The following is a 19,950-nucleotide window of genomic DNA, read 5'->3' on the forward strand; positions in this document are numbered from 1 at the left end:
AACCATGAAGAGATAAGGTAATGTAATTAGTCAACAGTGATTTAAGAAATAAATTTAGTATGTCTTGGAATTTCCTTTTGATGTGGTACTTAAGCCACACATGCGCAAAACGTTTCAGAGACTTCCAGGCAAAATGGCAATATGACATAATTGCCTGCAGAAAAACATGGAAAAGTCTATATACAAGACTGAAAGGAAGACAGCCAGACTACAGTGATAGGCAGGTGAGGGAACAGCCTATGTGCGACATAAATGAAAGAGATCCCTGTAGAACTTAGTAACATCCACAGTCTGTGTGCAGGCATTGGTGGTAGGTGAATATTTGGACCCCACTAGTATTTTTGGGAAGACTGTGAGTTAGGGACCACGAAGACCAGCCTGTCCAGTCCTATGCTAGGTGAGACAAGTCCAGTCAGCACAGGAGGGGGATCATCTCAGAACGAGGTCATTCTTGCCTGGCAAAGAGAAGGACTCTGGTCACCTAACTCTTGGTTTCCTCACCAAACTCAGATGATAAACTCTTTGGCAAATTTCTCAAGTTAAGGAGCTCTGAAGTGGTAAGATAAAAGCACAGCAAACCCAAACAGATTTCTTTTCTGGAAAAGAGTTCCACAAGCTGCCTTTCAATCTCTGACAGAACCCATTTTATTTCTCAATTCTGAGTATTGGGTAATAAGTTTGATTTGTGAAATGCTATGTAACTTTTTTTTTAATATCACATTGTCAGTCAACATTTGAGTGTGTAAGAGATCCTTTTATGATATGTGTTACATTAAGTAAAAAATGTGTAAATGAATAGGTGATTTAGGATTACAACCTCCAAGTATTTTATACACCTAAACACACAAAAATTCATACAAAATTATGGCATAGATATACAGTTGCCACTCAGTATCCATGGGTGACTGTTCCCAGAACCCTTTGAGATACCAATATCTGTGGATGCTCAAGTCCCTTAATAGTGTAGTATTAGCATATAACCTATGCACATCTTCCCACATATATGAAGTCAACTCTAAATTACTTATAATGTCTAATGCAATGTAAATGCTATGCAAATAGTTGGACTACTTTATTGTTTAGAGAATCACTACAAGAAAAAAAAGTGTCTGTACCTTTATAGCACAGATGCAGCCACCCATTTTTTCCTCCCAAATATTTTCAATCCGTGATTGGTTGAATCCACAGATGTGGAGTCCACTGATATGGAGGACCAGTTGCACTCCATCATGACAACAGTATCAAAACCTTGAAGTTATTTTTATTCTTACTATTTCATATGTCAGGTGAGAAGAAAGGTAATTAGCCTTTTATTCAGGATACATCTAGAATCCAAAGACTGTCTACCACCGCTATCACTCTAGCCTGAAACATCATCATTTTTTTCTCACATTGCTGCATTAGCATCCTAATAGGTCTACTGGCTTCCCTTCTGGCCCACTGCGTGCCCCATTGTCTGTTGTTTACACCGCAGTGAGGATGGCCTTTCCAAGACGTAAGTCAGATTTCTCTGCGCAGAACGTTCCGGTGACTGTACATCACACTCATTTCATAAGCCTCTCTATTAACTTGTCAGACATTATGTTCTGCTACTGTTCTGGTACTGACTCTTGTCCAACCACACTAACCTCCTTTCTGGTCCTTATATTTGACAAACAGGCTCTTCCATTTGCACTGGCTGTTCTTGCTGCCTAGAATTCTTCCCTTAGCACCATCTTCAAGCCTTTAACGTAACCTTCTCAAGAAATCCAGCCACCCACTCAACACACCCTCTCCTCCTTCTACTCTTGCCAAAGGTCTCCAGACTCCCTTCCCAGAGCCATGTTGCGCAGTCCCAGGGAATGGGAGTCTCATAAAATAGAATGTGAATGATACTTTCTGAAATTGTGTAGAATGTGAAGACCTCACTTTATTTTTCTCCATAGTTCTTATCACCTTTCAATACATTATATTATTTACTTTTTAAAAATTGCCTATCTCCCCCATAGGACTGTCAACTCCATGAGGGTAGGAATGTCTGTTGCACTTACTGGTATAACCTCAGTTCCTAGAACAATGTCTGGCACATAGGACATGCTAAAGAATAAATGAATCACAGGGTAGTAGAAATAAATGTGATTTTAAATTTTTTCTATAAATTATCTATATTTTCCCTATACATTTTAAACCTAGAAAATGAATACAAAGGGAAAAAAATTTACCACATGCTCAATTCATCACTTTTATTCTTAGCCTAGAAAATAAACTAAATTTCTTCTGTATTCATACTAAAGAATAACTAAAGAAAATCTGTTTAAACTACCCTTGAATCAAATACCAATAAAACATATCTAAACTCTGCAGTTATTTCCATGGATTTTCCCCACTCCCACTGATTTTGGTGTAGTTTCTGATCAATCATGATGGTGGGAGATGACCCAGTTTCATAACATCTGAAGCCATTCAATTTTTCTATGATACAATTCCATCATGGGCCAAGTCAAACGGTCCAGCAGAGAGATGCTCTCACATTCTCTTAAAAGGTTATCCTTTCGCCTTTCTTTTGAGATATTGTTTCTTAGACGGGAGAGAAATTGAAGCTTATATCTAAAGGCAAAACTATATGATAAAAACTTTTTCTGTGTTACCAATCCTCCTATGCCCACACAAGGGAGGAGCAATTCTGAAGACTTAGACTTTAAGTTCTAAAAATGTTAGTGATTATAAATGAATTTGGACTCTATCTTTAAATCTGCTTTTGAAAGTTTTCTAGATCAGTTTAGACATGAAGCAATTTAAAATGTTGATTTTCTGTAAAATATGTCAAAGCTGACTCTGACAATGCTATATAAAACCAAAGCAACAAATAAAAACAGTAAGATGTTTTCTTCGCAACTCTTAACTTTATTTAACGATGCAGCAATTTCCTCTGTAATAACTCAAAACAGAGCAAAAACAAACCAACCACACAGAAGAAAATGAATCTGGTCAACAGAGATTTGGAATCCACCTTTAATCCTTTAATAATGGCCCAGAAAATAATTTATCTCTTGCTGTTACTTCATATCTGGCAATTCAACCAAAGACATCATTTTGTCCTCAGCAGGGGCAGTAATTTTTATGCTAGCCTCTGTGGATAGCTTTCTATAATTTATGTAGTTTTTAATATTGGTAGTAGCAACTAGCTGGCTAAGGCAATAAGCACTTTTTAATGTAGAATAAAGAAAGAAATCTCTCATATTTCAATTAACTAACTGAATTCAGCATATCCAGTATGGCTGTTTCATTTGGCTGCTGCTCAAAGAACATTCATTAAAAATGTTTCATTGTTAATATTTACAGTGTTCACATTAATATTATAATGATATTATAATATTCACACTAATATTGAAAAATTAGGAAAACACCAATCTGTAATAGAATAACCTATTACACCAACCCAAAAATATTATTTTTATCAAATTGGTGGTCTTCGTCTTAGGTTTTTACCTCTTGAAATGTGACAAGTATCAGAGAAGGAAAGAGTGGGAATTGAAGATGGTGTGACATAAAAGATCATGGATGATTGGACCTATGTATTTAGAAATCTTTCAAAATTATTAATAACCTTTCTGATTTTATACTTTATGCTAAATAATTTAAAAATATATGAACAAGGAAACACTATTTCCAATATATCATATGCCATTCTAACAAATCCTAATACTCATTGACAAACTATTGATAAATGTCATTAATCACCTCTTCTCAGATACAGCATAGGATAATTGTGTGTGAGAACACTGTACAGTAGTCTTAGACTAAATATGTTTCAGAAAGTATATGCAGAGTCTATCAAAAGTCTATCCCTGTGATTGACTCAGAAGTACATAAAATTCTTACAAGCACTTGTATCTATTATATTATTTTAAAAATAATAATCACTTTAAATACTCCTTTTTAGAAATAATTTCAAAGATATTAATCAATGATCTAAAAATGTATAAATCTAAACATAAACTTCTTCCTACTTGTCATTTGGTCATCAATATTTAAAAATTTCCAAATTTCATGCATATTTTTTCCCTATGTTTCAATACTTCTGAAAGTAGGTGTGTCACATGGTGGACAACAGGAAAGCACTACATTACAGTTTAGTAGGAAGCTTTTTGTTTTCCTTCCTAGTAGAACATAAAATATTGATGTATCTTGCAATCAGCATTTCCCGAATTCAACAAAATGTGGGAACAGGCATTGTTTCCCCAGACGATGGCCTGGATTTGTTTTATAATGTTATACTGAAACACCTGATGTTATACTGAAACATCTGAAAGTGGTTAAACATACTCCAGGACAGACCACTGAAGGGCCCAAGCTCATGCATGTAAGGCACTTAGTACAGTGCTTGGTAAAAAGTGCTTGGTAAAATGACAACTATTGCCTTCTTTTATATTAGGTTGGTTCAAAAGTAATTGCACTTTTTTCTATTAAAAGTAATGGCAAAGACCAAAATTACTTTTGCACCAAACTAATATAGAGAGAGAATAGTTGGGTATGTGTAGCAAATTCTGTCTCTGCCCCTGCCAGAACTCCTTTAACAAGCCCATGTTCTCTTCCTCCCATCTTTGCTGGAGACTTGTTTCTAGCCCACAGGAACCACCTCACTCAGAACTGCCTGAGAGGTTATATCACCCCACCCCATCCTATATTCTCTACTGCAGGACCACCTTCCTGACCAGGAAGTAAAAAAGCCCAGCTACTTCTCCTAAATGCAGGCAAGGCTTATGCTCCAGAGCTCCCCCTGGGACCAGGCTGAAGCAAGAATTCTGAAACCAAGTCTTTAGCTAACCCTTTCTCCTATTATACTAGGCTTCCCTGACGGGTTTCTCCTGAGAGCACTCCCTCAATAAACCACTTATACAAGAACCACCATCTCTGACTCTGCTTACAGGCAATCCCACCTAACATGTGTCCTTAGCTTTCTGCTGGGTGTGGTATTTATGTTTTCACTGGTTTCTACAATGTGTTTGGCTAGCATAATCATGTGAAAGCAACAACCAGCTGAACCTTGGGGAACGTATCTACTTAGTTATACAGCTGCCCTTAGGGGCTTAGGGGAGAAACAGACATGTAAATAGACAATTACAAATGATTAAAATGCACATATAAAAAAGATGCAATAGAAATACACAGAAAAGCAAATAGCTAACACTCCCTGAGAACGCATCAAAAGCGTAAAGAGGTAAGATTTGAGTTAATCATGAGGACATGAAGATGCCTTAGATTTCCTCAAGTAGACAAGGTGGGGAAAGCTGAATGAAAAAAAAAATGCCACGTGTTAACACTCAGATTTGAGAAAGCATGGTGTGTGCAGAATCTGTAAGTAGTTTGGTCTGCAGAGTATAAGATGTAAATTGGCACAAGATGGGGAGATACACCCCCCCAACACACACACCATACGTACAATTACATATATACAGTTCATGACCATTACATGATGGAGACCTAGTAAAATATAAGCAGAAAAATGACATAATTCAATTTGTTTCATTTAATTTTACTTAGTTGTTTAACTTTGTGTAAAGCATACACAATAAAAAACTCAAAACAGAGAGATATAGGAAAATCGGGTTTAGTAAACAGGATTCTAGTGAAAGTGTAGAGAATGTGTAAGAATGCAGTAGATCCTGCAGGAAGGGAGACCAGTTAAGAGATGCCAGAATGGGGTGGAAGGGCCAAAAACTCAGGGTGTTAGGGACATACAGGATCCCGAAGAATTAATCTAAAATTAACTCTTATCATAAGCAGAGGTACATTGGACTTGTTCCATTTCTTGCACTAAGTAGGTAAGCAGGCATATGTGTAGACTCTCTAAGACATTCAAGAGAGGCTAGAGGGTGGGAAACATGTGAGAAAGGTAAGAATGAATTCTTGAGAAAGTGAAGGGCTCATTCATTCATCAGACCCAATTACTGGTGACAGGTCCCTCTATGAAGACAAGAGACATTTGTCTCTCCAGTGGGGTGAATGTTTCTGAATTTCCAGCTTTGTAAATCTCCATGCAGTTGATATCTTGTCTATTCTACTTATATTAAAGGTACTCCTACTCTTTGACTTTTCAGTAAATCACCGTTATACTTTTGACAAGCGCATAGCAATCTATTCTAATATCCCAGGGAAGAAGTGAAAGGGATGTGAACTAAGATAACGGTATGGGGAAAGCAAAGGGGAGTAGGGGAGGAATCACTGAAAACTGTGGTTGGTAAAAAGAAAATAAATGCAAATAGTTATCATTGGGATGCAAGAGAGAAGAAAATAGAAAATACCTATTTCCACCACCTTAAAAATCCTCATGCATAAAAATACCTCAGTGTTAGTGCACTCAAATGATATTAAGTAGCCTCACGCTGGTTAAACTACGAAAGTGTATCAGTTCACAAAATTCAAGACAAGCAGATAAGGAAAAGGAGAATAGGGACATAAACAAAAGCTATCTACGTAAACCATAAAAGTAAGATATGAACGTTTCTGCTAGATCTGCAAGCTAAGAAAATAAGCAAAAAAGGTACTATTTTCCCTTATAAGATTTCATCGTTAGACCACATGTCCAGCAACTACAGCAGTGAGTCATGGCTATATGGCATTGATTCTACTTTACTGTCTTTTAGGATGAGCCCTCTGTATCATTACAGCTATGGAAGCAGACTTAAATACAGTCAGTGACTAAGCCTTGCCTTAGGTATTCAAGGTCACATGCCCACACTTCCAGGAATTAGCGGGCTCAGCTGTGAGGTGTATCTTCTTATTAGTAAGTAGGTTTCCTGAGGAGTAGAAACTTTATTTGTGCTGGGCATGGTGGCTCATGCCTGTAATCTCAGGACTTTGGGAGCCCAAGACAGGTGGATCACTTGAGGTCAAGAGTTCAAGACCAGGCTAGGCAATATGGTGAAACCCCCAACTCCACAAAAAATACAAAAATTAGCCAAGCGTGGTGACTCACACCTGTAATTCCAGCTACTCTGGAGGCTGAGGCACAAGAATTGCTTGAACTCGGGAGGTGGAGGTTGCAGTGAGCAGAGATCACACCACTACACTCCAGCCTGGGTGACAGAGGGAAATTCTATATTAAAGAAAAAAAGAAAGAAAAAGAATAAAAGAAACTTTTCTTGAAAGGAAAAAGCAAGCAAGGTCTAATCTCTGTTTGACCAGAGGAGATATGCCTAGCAAAGATTCAGCTCCTGAATGTCAAATGAGAGTAGACTCTGTTCATGACTAGCCTGGCTTCATTTTATGGATCTGGTATACCCATCTGCCAATTCCTGTGAATACCCTCCTATAAAAGGCTCACAGTTGCCCTCCTCTGGATAATTACCCTCATCCAGTATCTTGCCTGGCTCCCCCTTTTCAAGGGAGAAATATCTTATAGGATGGTATACTTCAGAATGCCTTCTGGATCAGGACCAGGCCCCTTGTTTTTACCTGAGAGCACATCCTCGCTTAACTTGTTTCCTTTCCCTTGCTTCCTTTAAAGTATTTTGTTCACTTTTTTCCGGAAAAGCACTCTTTAATAAATCACATACACCTGAATCCCTGTATCAACCTCTGCTTCTAGGAAACCTGACCTTAGACAAATGGATTAAAAACAGCATGGCTGGTTGTAAATACAAACTGACGACTGAGATTTTCAGCAGGAAAAGAGAATATACCATTCAGTGATAATATTCACAATCGTAAAGATACTGGCAGGAAAAGAGATGCTTACATTTGATTAGGTCTCAAGATAACATAATGGTCCAACAGAGAGGAGTTATGTAGTAATTATCCATGATAACTATAACATTACATCAGCAAGACAATTAAGTGTTTTCCTTCAAATTTGTATTGACAGTAATTCAAGACTTGTACTGCATCACTATATTGGTATGTCATTAAACATGTGACCTTGAAAAAGTTGCCTAATGGCTCTGATCCTCAGTTTCCCTATCAGTGAGATGAGTTTAAGAATGTCTTCCACCTATAATCATCATGAATATTAAATGACAGCCTCCTGTGAAGCAATTTGCATAGTACGTGGCTCTCTCCAAATATTAATTTGCTTCCACTTTCCTACCTTGTCACCATCAATTAATATTTATTTCTAAAGTGCTGGCTGCATTGTACTTTAATCAACACTAAGATTTAATCTAAGTTTATTCTTTTATCATTGCTCAAGGTGATGTGATTAGTAGGAGTGACTATTTCTCATGCTTCTGAAGACAAAATATGAAAAACTGATGGGATTAGCTTAGTTACTATAATAGGCATTTGTATTTTGCCTGCCCTGTGTTTCTTTTTTGTTTGTTTGCATGCTAATTTTCCCCTGAGAAACTGTCTTTCTATAATTCTGAGTTTGTATTAAAGATAGTCTCCTACCCACACAAGGATTAGGCACCTGACCCTGATTCAGGTGAACCGATCAGATTCATTTGCTGAAAGATGTATGTTTTACATGAGCTCGAAATGAACAATAATTGTCATGTCTTCATCAGCACTCTGGTGCCTTGAACAGAGTCTTCACTGGTACCTGTTCCTTGGTCTCTCAAATTCACCTTGTCTTTGAGAGTGTTTTGATTTTCCAATCCACAAATCATTTCAATATATTGCTATTATTGCTATTAGCCAGGGATAGTCTCTGTTGCCACCACAGGGCTGGACACACAGTGACTCTTACATTTAAAAACAAATAATTTTTAAAAATCTTACATGATGGATTTTGACTTCCTAAAGTAGAATGCCTAAAGAAAAGGCAAACAAAAAGAGCAGTCTCAATTTTATTTGAAGAGATAGATGTTATGAATATTCATAAACTTACATGTTTGATGTTCAGGTTCACTTGCCAGTTCAGATGCCAATCAATTACATATCTTAACAATTTTATGGAAATACATTATACCTGTCAGAAAATTTCAGATACTCCTTTATGTCACTTTGATACTTTCTGTGTTTTGTAACATAAACTCCTCCCTCAAACTAAAAACAAATATATTAACAGTTACTATCTTTACCCTTCAAGTTAGAAACATAAGTATTAAGATGATTGTCAAATTGTAATTAGGGTAGGATTTTAAAATATTGTCCCAGAGCTTCTGAGTACAGATGAATTCCTACAAAACTAACAAAGATAATTCCATAGGGTATGTCCTGGTATCTGTTGTTAATCTGCCTGATACTATCTTAGGGGAATTAATATGGTGGCAGCAGACACTGAATAGTATCAGGATGATTCTCACAGGTAACCGGAGCATCCCTTCCAGACATGCCCTCCACCTATCTTAACCCATGTCTTCCCACCCCTGAATTGCATACAAATCTGCTTAGACTAGATAGGCAAAAAGGAGACCAGGGTTTCTGGGAAATTCTTAGCAGGCTAGCTCCTAACCCAGGAAAATCTAGAAGGCCCATAGTATTCTGAAGACCACAAGTACAGGTCCCTAAAGTGCTGTGACATTTTCAATATATCTCACTTAGATTTTAAGCCACTGAGAGCTCCAAGTTCTCCCCCAAAATCCCTCACATCAATCTGTCTCTCTCAGAGAAGCTCCGTCATGATACCTAAGCTTAGGAAAAACTCCAAATCTCCTTGAACGGCACACATTTTATCTGGGTTGTGGTGTGCTTTGTAAACATGCAAGATAAAATGACTTGGCTACCTGGATGCTTTGTTCCTTGAGAAGAAATCATTCTCTTTCCCTCCTTTTGGCATATTGATTACTCATTAATCCAGCAAAACAAAGGATTAATTAATCTCCATGGTTCAATGAAGAATAAATTAGCACAGTTTAAAATGGGCCTGATCCAATATTACAAATTGGAGGAAATGTTCCACACTCTCTCTCTCTCCATTCAGTTCTCCAAACTTAATCTCCAGAGAATGGCATCAGAAGGCTAAATTTAGTTTGTGTGATATTTGGTATTCAGCCTCCTTCTTTAGAATTCAGTCCCTTGAAGCTACTCATTGCTTTTCCCAAAACCCACTTTAACTATTTTGAAACATGGTAAGAGCAGCATTTTTTAAAGTGCTTTAAACATATCACTTGTCTGAAACAACCTTCTTTTTAATGTAGAAAATATTAATAGCCAGTTTTTCAAAAATGGAAATAATACGATAGCCACATACATTCAGCCATTTATATACTCATCCTATTATTTCCCTTGGCACATGAAAAGGGCTCTTACATACCATAATACTCAGTCAACAGGATTTTATTCCATAAAACATGTGTAAGGTAGTCTGTCGGAGCATTCATAGAGAAAAAAAGAATAGATAGTATATTTTTCTTTTCTTTTCTTTTCTTTTTTGAGACAGTCTAGCTCTATCGCCCAGGCTGGAATGCAGTGGTGCCTTCTCAGCTCACTGCTGTCTCCTGCCTCAGCCTCCCAAGTAACTAGGACTACAGGCATGGGATACCACACCTGGCTAATTTTTGTAGTTTTAAATTGGCTTTTGTTTGTTTGTTTGTTTAGCAGAGATGGGTTTTTACCATGTTGGTCAGGCTGGTTTTGAACTCCTGACCTCAGGTGATCCACCCACTTGGCCTCCCAAAGTGCTGGGATTACAGGCGTGAGCCACTATGCTTGGCCAAGAATCGTATGTTTTCTAATGCAATTTTTTTGTTGTTCTAAATTGAGTTTTTTTGAGAGCTATAAAAGAAATCCATGTCAGATTCTCAGAATGCATTAAAGGTTAGGAATCTATACTTGTGAAGAAAGTATCTCCATTTGAAATGTCAATATCGAGGATATGATGTCCTCTCACTGCCCTCTCTCCAGTTTTTGTTGCCATTATATCCGTTTTTTAAAATCAGGCATGCAGATTTAGCCTTTAGATTCTTGGCCAAAATTCCTACAAAACATGTAACATTTGAAAGAGCAGAGAAAGAAAACCTCATGACCAGTCTTGGTTTTCTATACGCTAATCTTTATTGTAAGATAGTCTAAGACAATCATTTCATTTTCTGTTTGTCTCTTTGAAGGAAGATAATAAAGAATTTTCAAGTATAAAATTTAAAATAATAAATGCAAAGTCAGTTCTTTTCTATAAAGATTAAGAAATTAAAACTTATTATATATTTCTTATTTCCATAATATGGTATTAACATAGTAAAATATAGTATCAAGAAGAAACTCCATCTATTGCCAGGGGAAATTTCATGGTGTGTTTTGGCAATATAGTATAAGGGAAAGTTCAGAACTGGGAGTGAATATATGTTGTTTCTTATTCCAGACTGCCCTCCCCCTACTTACATGGTTTAGTAAAATTCCCCTATCTCCCTGAAGGCCAGCCTCCTCAGTTGAAGATGGAGGGGTTCAGAACCACATGAAATTTAAGGTCATTACCAACTTTAAAACTGTACGACTCAATAATTCAGCTGACCACTCCTGATGACATAGTTAAAATGATGTTGGCGCTGGAGACTATATTTAGAGACTAGGTACCTTTGGCAACATAAGGCTTTCAAGGAGCCAAGTTGGCAATGAAACGAGAAAGGCAAGTGGAAGTGTTGCTGTTGCTGGCAAAGTGCCACTCAAGCTTCCCCGCCAATGAGGACTCAAGGCATCCCAGGTTGTGCTCAGAGTCACAGGGGCCCAGAGGCCAGTATTCACTTAGGAGAATTCCTTTTGAAGGAAGATAGGGCTTCACTAAAAGGCCCTTCTATCTATTTAGCTTTGAGGCACTTGAGAAAAGAATAGGGTTAAGGATAGACTTGACTGGTAGAGAGGAGGGATTCTGTAAGCAGAGACTTAAACCCATACTCCCTCCTTGCCTTTTAATTTTGAAGATTAAATGAAATAATGGTTGAAAAGCCATTAGCATAATATCTCATATTACCGTTAGCAGTTGTTATAAACATTTCTGACCTTCAGACAAAAAGGAATCTGCATTTAGGCTCACCTAGAGCACATGTTTTAGAAACACTAAATCATTCCAACAGCAAGTCAAAAGATTTCTCCATAGGTAACAATTTATTTCTTTAAACTCAAGTGTTTTGTTTTATTAAAACAAACAAAAAGCACTAAGGTTTTGTCACTGCTTTCAACTGAGCATTTGTGTTAATGTAATTACAGCCATGCTCCATAAATCTGACAGCCATTTCCAAGTGTGATTGGTAGATTTTACGCAAGCCTATGCACTGCACATTTTGTTGCACTGTTTGGGACGCAGTGTACAAATGCAGCAGCACTGAAATTTAAAGAACCGCTTCGAAGGCCCACGCACACCAAAACAACTTCAAAATAAGATTCCAGGCCTGAAATACCCACAGACTTTATGTTTGTCATTGGTCATGCTGGGCAGGCATGCCTCTGCTTTCTGATCTAATAAACTTCAGAATGACTGTGAAGCCAACAGCTGTGTCAGAGCAATTGGAAAATAGATTCAGAACAAAGGGGAAGACCCATCTCTCTGGGACTTCTCCCTCTAGAATATCCACGAAGCTTCAATGGAATGTATATAAATATTTCATTCACTATGTTGTACTACATTCTTTCCGTGATTTATAGGTCATTACTTTTAAAAGTACATTAATGTCCCCTTTTAAAGGCGTCTCTTCTAATGTCCATCTCCCCTATTTAACGGGGCTAAGGGGATTGGAACCCTCAGTAGAATCTCCGTCTGTTCTGTATAACATCACAGGCTACCAAAATATAAACTCATTGATTTTTATTTTATGGACGCGTACCTTCCCTCAGGAGCTGCTATCTAGGATATTTTCTGCCTTGCATTTTGTTTTGTTTTCCTGCCGTCTATGATATTTAAGTGGAATGGGGGTGGCTTCTGAAACAGTGGCATGAGTAGGTAAGATGTCTATTAGTCTATTTTTGCATTACTATAAAGAAATACCTGACACTGAGTAATTTGTAAAGAAAGGAGGTTTAATTGGCTCACAGTCCTGTAGGCTGTACACAAAGAATAGTGCCACATCTCCTGGTGAAGGACTCAGGAAGGTTCCAATTATGGAGAACAGTGAAGGAGTAAGCACATTACATGGTAAAAACAGGAGGAAGAGAGGGAGAAGGGGGATGTCCTAGACTCTTAAACAACCAGATCTTGTGTGAACTGATGAACTAACTGATCGCCAAGGGAATCGTGCTGAGCCATTCATAATGGATTCACCCTCGTGATCCAATACTCCCACCAGGGCCCACCTCAAGACACCGGAGGTCACATTTCAATATGAGATTTGGAAAGGATAAATATCCAAACCATATCATAAAGTGACACAGCACTCTATTTCCTTTGTGGTCTAAAAGGAGCAGAGAGAAAAAGAGAGGACGGGTAGGCAGATGAAGGGCGGGAAGAAGAGAGCAGATGAGAAACGGCTAGTAGGAGCTGGGGGTCCGCCATCTAGTTCACCGATCCCTTTGCAATCTCACAGTTGAGCCAGCAGTGTAAAGGTTGTGGCATAGATGGGATCAGCATGGCTTCCTCCAGCTGCTGACTTTGTCTTTGCGAATTATAAAAAAAGAAACTCCAGTACTCAAGTAGGTTGGAATAAATGAAATGTGAATAAGCATAATCCCCATTTGGTAATTTTCAAATTCTACTGGTGATCACACTTAAAAATTAGAAAGATATGGGCTAGAACACTACAGGGTATCTTCTAAGTCGGGAAACACAGAATAAAAAATAAGTTAGTTACATGATAAATACAACTTTTCTTAATCTCCAGATACCGTTTCAGCTAAAGTAGCGCTAAATTTAAAATAATGGCTTCGATTGTTCATCTGGGAAAAAAGCACAACAAATATTACAGTTCTTCTATTACCAGACCTTTTAGATACCCTCAAGTGTTTCTATTCCCCTAAATATAAGTAGAGCTTCAGTGATAGAGAAGAAATGCTTCAGAATGGATTATATTTTTCTCATCCAATGAAAAGTTCCTGGACTTGTAGATAGCTGGTCAGTTTTCCCTGTGTCCATTCCTTGCCATCCATCTTCCATTAGCGGATGACTCAATGTGTGGCTGTTTCCCAGGTTTCTGTGTCTGCTGCCATCTGCCTTGGTTACACCACTGGGCTTCTGCCTAGGCTCCAGCTGACTGAAGACTAGAAGCAGGAACATGGAAAATGTCAGTTATTTCCACCTTCTTCTCTGCTTTTGGAAGCTTCTCCATTAGAAGGAAGCTTCTCTGTAGTTTTTGCTTCTACCAGTGGACTCCGGTCTAAGACTCCAGCAGCACAACTTTTCCCATTTGCCGTCAGCCCTGTGCTGATTACTTCCTGCTGTTGATAATTTTTCAATGGTTTCCCAGTGCCCGGTTTGGTTTTTTGGTTCTTAATACCACCTGGGTAGCAAATTCCCTGCAATAGTTTTTTCTTTAAATAATTGGTATAGATTCTGTATTCTTGGCTGGTCCCTGATACAACTCCACAGTAATATACAGACTATTTATTTGTCTTTAATTCATTGAATATTTATTGAGTTCCTTTATGTGACAGGTATCATTTTAATTGCTAGAGACAGAGCATTGAACAAGGCAAGCAATAACTCTGTTCTCACAAAACTTCAAAAGTTTCAGGAAGATAATAAAAAATGCAAAATAATAGTAATAAATGTAATGCAGAACATTTTAAAGCTAGGTGATCTCAGGGTGAAAAAGTGAGCACTACTTAAATTCAAGCATCAGGGAATGCCTCACTGAGCTGATGTGAAGGACAAGAAGGGACCAGCCATGTAATGGGAAGAGGAAAGTATTTCAGGCAGAGACAGAGAAACTTGACCTGGAAGAAACTTAAAATAGTTGAGCAATAGAGAAGTGAGGAAGGTACAGCTCAGAACAGTAGGCAGAGGTCAGAAATTAAGGTAGAAGACGGATCATAGAGGTTGGGGTTTGAATTGTGTTTTTTAAAGTGAGATAAAAAGCCATTGGAGAGTTTTTAGCAGGAATGGGGAACACAGTTTAACTTAAAGTTTTAGAGAACTGCTAGGACTGCTTTTAGGGTGAGAGGAATCTAAAAAAACTGGGGTGCAAGTTAGGAGGTGAGTCACCTCTGCTGCCAGGTGACTGTGATGGTGGTGATTGGGCTCAGGTGGCAGCTGTGGAGAGGGAGGCAGTTTATCAGATGTCAGATGTGTTTTCAAGGGAGAGGAGACAGCATTGTTGATGAATAGAAGGTCAGGGTAAGAAATCAAAAAAAAAAAATGAAGGACAGCTGTGGTTATTGGTTGAGCAACTAGGTGGGTCTTTAAACCAAAACCATTCTCAACCATACTTCTGTCATGTCTTACTTGAATTAACTTTCTTGTCTTGAAAAGTATTCATATGTGAAAATAAAAATGATACCTGTTTCATTCGCTAACATTTATTTTGAAAACTTGCAACCTGTGTAAAATGTTGCAAGGGTATACTATAAATGTCCCTATTTTCCTTTACCTAGATTCATTAATTTTAACTTTCATTGCATCTATCTATACATACACGTATTTTTGCTGAAACTTTTATTTTTTTTGAGATGTAGTCACCTTCTTGAACCTCTTCCTCCCAGGTTCAAGTGATTCTCTCTCCTCAGCCTCCTGAGTAGCTGGGACTACAGGCAGGTGCCACCACGCCCAGCTAATTTTTTGGATTTTTAGTAGAGATAGAGTTTCACCATATCAGCCAGGATGGTCTCAATCTCTTGACCTTGTGATCTGCCCACCTTGGCCTCCCAAAGTGCTGGATTACAGGAGTGAGCCACTGCACCAGGCCTAGATATGACACTTCCCTACTTGATGATACAGTATATCTCTTGGAACAAGGGTATTCTCCTGTAAAATATTATATTATTTTCATTCCCCAAAATGTTGACATTAATGTAACAACATTATCTATAATACAGCCCCTATACAAATTTCCTAAATTCCGCCCCCTCCGCCCTGCACCAATAATCTTTTTTATTTTCCCCAGGTTTATTGAAAATAATATAGCATTGATTCAAACAGGTCCCCGAGGCGTTTTGAAATTCATCCCAACTGTAAGCTGAGTGACCTGCAGGTTGGATAGACTACCAAAATCCAAAAGCTTCAGCATTTCCTTAGTGTCAGGATCTACTTCAATGATCTCCTGATCCAGGGCTGAGACCTCAGGAACATTATTGTCTCTCCTTTCTCTCTCCTCCTCCTGCAGCTTGATGGAGATACCTCTTACTGGGCCTCTCTGAATCCGCTTCATCAGATGCGTGACATAGCCTGCTATCTTGTTGCGGAGCTTCTTGCTAGAGATAATGGCAATCTCCTCGCACACGCGCTTGTTCGTGTGGAAGTCGTTGCCCAGGCGCGTGTAGTCCTGTTCTATGATGACCCAGACCGCCTTCTTCACAGCTTTGGTGCGAACGCAGCCCATGTTGGCGGGTCCTTAGTGAAAGAGCCCAAAAATGTTTCCTTTTGGGCTTTTTACAGCATTAAAAAAATCCAGCCTCTAGTGAAGGATCATTTAGTTTTCATATCTCTTCACTCTTAGTCTAAAATAATCCAGTCTTTTTGGTTTTTTTTTTTTCAATTTCATGATCTTGACATTCTTGAACAGTTCAAGCCAGTTAAGCTGTTCCTAAATGGGAGTTTGGCTAATTTTTTGAGCATGCGATTAAAGATAAGCTTCATTTGGCAGGATTACTACACAGGTTTTATTGTGCTCCTTCTGATACATCACGTCAGCAGACACATGCTATTATTCAGGTCTGATTATAGGTGACACTAAGTTTTATTTACTTGGTTAAAATATGGTATCTGGCTTAAAACAAAACAAAACAAAAAACAACACTTAACAGCTCTTGCCAACTGCTACCATTTTAAACCAACTCATTAAAGAAACCTCTATTTTCTGTTTAAAAGATGAGAGTAGCCACTCATAAAATGTCCATAAAAATGTACATAAAAATGTCCATGGCCTTTAAGAACTTTGTATTCAAGATGGAGAGCCCTCTGGAAATACAGGGAAACTAGTAGCAGGAATAGTGAAAATAAAACGGATGTGTCACTCATCTTAAACAGGCTAGTTTCCACTGCCAGTAACTCTTTGGAAAAGAGTGGGAACATAGTATGAGTAGAAAATGATATGCAGCTCGATATTTAAATACAGAAAGTGGACTCTTCCACGTGTAATGTCACCCATTTCCTCGAAATAAATGCCACCAGCTAATTCTGAGAAAGGAAACTCATAGGTAGCAGGTAAATATTTATGCCAGAAAATATGATTGGTATTCTTGTACTTGTTTTATCATTCATCCTCAGAAAAACCTTTGTTTTTTTCATGTGGTGTAATGGAGACTCAGAAAGTTTCTGTATGTTTCAGTAGGTCTCAAAGTTAATATGTGAATCAATATGTATATTACTGTAAGATCCAGGTACTTCCCAGCCATTTCCTGCAGCTCCACAGAACACATTCTTCAGTAACAAGTCATCACACGTTTGCAAGATTACTGTCATGGAAGGGAACGGGAATAAATTAAGAAGTGAATTGGAAAACAGAAACACTGTTTTTGTTTTACCCTTTAAGGAAAGGTGAGGAAAGAAGTAGATATTTATTCCTCTTTCCTTTTAATTGTAATAATTTCCGGAACATAATAAATGATCAATGAAAATTTGAAATATAACACGGTTATATAAGTTAAAAAGAATTATAAAAGAAATTCAAGTTTCAGTTTCTAAAAACATTTTGGTAATCATATCTGTAAAATTCTTTCCAATAACTTTTAGTTCATGGGAGTAATTCTTGATGGCTGGTTGGTATTGTTAAGCTTGTTTAATAGCTTAGTACTATGTACTTAAATCCAAAGACATTGACTGATTTACTGGTGAATAGGGTCTACAGGAAATTGGTCTATATAATTAAAGGTAAGGGAAATATTCACAGGAACAGTAGATACATGTTCTTTCCAATTACTACAGCTGAACTATAGGCCAATAACAGTTTAGGAAAACAGTAGCTGTTGAATATTCTACATCAAATTCCTGAGAAGAAACAAAATCAGATAAAACAGGGCACCTATCCTGAAGTGGCTTGTCATCTATTTAGCTCTTAACTTTTTGATCAAGGAATCATAGCAAGAAATAATTCAACAAAGTTTTTTTCAGCTCATTATAGTGGGCCTTAAAATTCCCTTCATTTGTCTTGGAATGTCATTTCTTCAATCATTCTCAACTTTCTCAGGAACTATGTCTTTAAAAAACTTTTTAAGCAAGTAGTGAAAGGTGAAGTCTTGGAATAAAAAAACAAGATGCATAAATGTTCTCTTAGTGCAATCAGTTGGGTTTTTCTTTTGTTTTTATTACTTTCTAACATGCCAGGAATATTACAACCTTTTGATTAATGTAATAAGAAGCTTTAGGGAAAGAAAAAAATTGACACACTTCAAGCTTCCTCACCTTTCAATTTCAGGCAATTGTCTGCTTTTCAGTCTTTTGATTTTGCTTTTTATACTGTTTATCTTCCTCAAAGCATTATAATTAGGTAATAGATGAAACATAAAATATTAACTATTTAATTTTAAAACACAAGAATTTTCTCTCAAGGATCTTCAATTCTTTAAAACACTGACTCTCCAATTTTCATAATATCTTCACATGATAAGCAAAAGTCCAAGGGTTTTGATATTCGGGAGAAGGAAACTTAGATATGCAGAATATTTGAATAAAACTCAGCTCATGGCATAATAGTCAGAACGGCAGGGTGTAGAGGGAAGAGAGAAAAAGAAAGGCTGTAAGACAAAGACAGAGAGAACAGCAGAGCTATCTCCGAATTCTCCTTCATTCTGGACTTTACTGAAGTACCACTTTTCATATTTCCTTATAAACATAACCCCGTCTCTACTAAAAAAAAAAACACAAACATATAGCACCAGTTGAAAAATGAATAAATACAAGAATGCTGAATAGATATCCTTCTAGACAAGATATCTGGGTTTCATTTCAGCTCAGAAATTATCCAGCTCTATGAATTTAGAAAATTATTGAATACTCTCTATGACTCTCTGTTTTCTTTGTCTTTTTTGTTTGTTTGTTTGTTTGTTTAGACAGACTCTTGCTCTGTCACCAGGCTGGAGTGCAGTGGTGCAATCTCAGCTCACTGCGACTTCCACCTCCTGGGTTCAAGCAATTCTCCTGCCTCAGCCTCTCGAGTAGCTTGGACTACAGGTGTGTGTACCATGCCCAGCTAAATTTTGTATTTTTAGTAGACACGGGGTTTCACCATGGTGGCCAAGATGGTCTTATCTCTTGACCTCATGATCTGCCCGCCTCAGCCTCCCAAAGTCTATGACTCTTTTGATGAGGAGATTGGATGATCCCCTTTCCAGCTTTAAGATTTCATGACTTCATGATTGAAAGTTAACAGAACTGTCTTTCAGGTAGCCCATTGCACCAGGTATTGCATATAGAGTATACCTGACCTAGGGAAAATGTGGAATTATCTGATACAGCTTCCTAATTTTCAAAATAAAAGCTAGGTTTCTTTTCCATATGTTTATTTCTTAACTCTCTCTCTGTGTGTGTGTGTGTGTGTGTGTGTGTGTGTGTGTGTGTGTGTATACCTTTATATGGAAAATACTGAAACCCTACTAACATTACATTTTGCAATAAAGTTAATTTCGTTATAACACTGTTGGTGACTGACTCTTGAATCCTAAAACTCCCAGTCAGTTGGTTAAGCTAGTTAACCCCAAATGTATCATTAGGCTCTCAATAATATAAACAAACATTTTATGCATCTGAATTTTTGGTTCTTACTTATACTAATATGTTGAGGTTTTACTGATATCTCTGAGTCTGTGTGTGTCTCTTTATCTCATCAGATATAAACGCAAGGGTAGTTGCTTCCTTCCTTGCTGTGATATACAATGACTGTTCCATGTTAAATGTGAAAAAAAAAATACTGTCAGTAGAAGGGTCAGGAGATAGGCTGCTATTTTAAAGATGCCACCAGACTTTCTGGATGCCTCCAAGTCCTTTCTGTTGCAGGAACATTTCCTGATTAGTGG

General features: G+C 37.6%; 2 protein-coding genes across 5 annotated transcripts in view; both read right to left on the reverse strand.

Moving 5' to 3' along the window:
* Nucleotides 1-19,950, reverse strand: part of RBMS3 (RNA binding motif single stranded interacting protein 3) — a 1,161,208-nt gene that overhangs the window by 769,663 nt on the left and 371,595 nt on the right. The gene's annotated exons all lie outside the window — the stretch shown is intronic.
* On the reverse strand, nucleotides 15,886-16,319 carry LOC135275847 (small ribosomal subunit protein eS17-like). The gene has a single exon (XM_064378503.1). It carries the CDS (start codon nucleotides 16,317-16,319, stop codon nucleotides 15,912-15,914), a length of 408 nt encoding a protein of 135 aa, XP_064234573.1. The 3' UTR covers nucleotides 15,886-15,911.

The sequence above is a fragment of the Aotus nancymaae genome, unplaced genomic scaffold (genome assembly GCF_030222135.1).
Source record: "Aotus nancymaae isolate 86718 unplaced genomic scaffold, 86718_ANA_hifiasm-v0.15.2.pri h1tg000019l, whole genome shotgun sequence".
Taxonomy (NCBI): Eukaryota; Metazoa; Chordata; class Mammalia; order Primates; family Aotidae; genus Aotus; species Aotus nancymaae.

Excerpts from the sequence above, each read along its gene's own strand:
- LOC135275847 (XM_064378503.1), bottom strand. The coding sequence starts at position 16,319 with ATGGGCTGCGTTCGCACCAAAGCTGTGAAGAAGGCGGTCTGGGTCATC.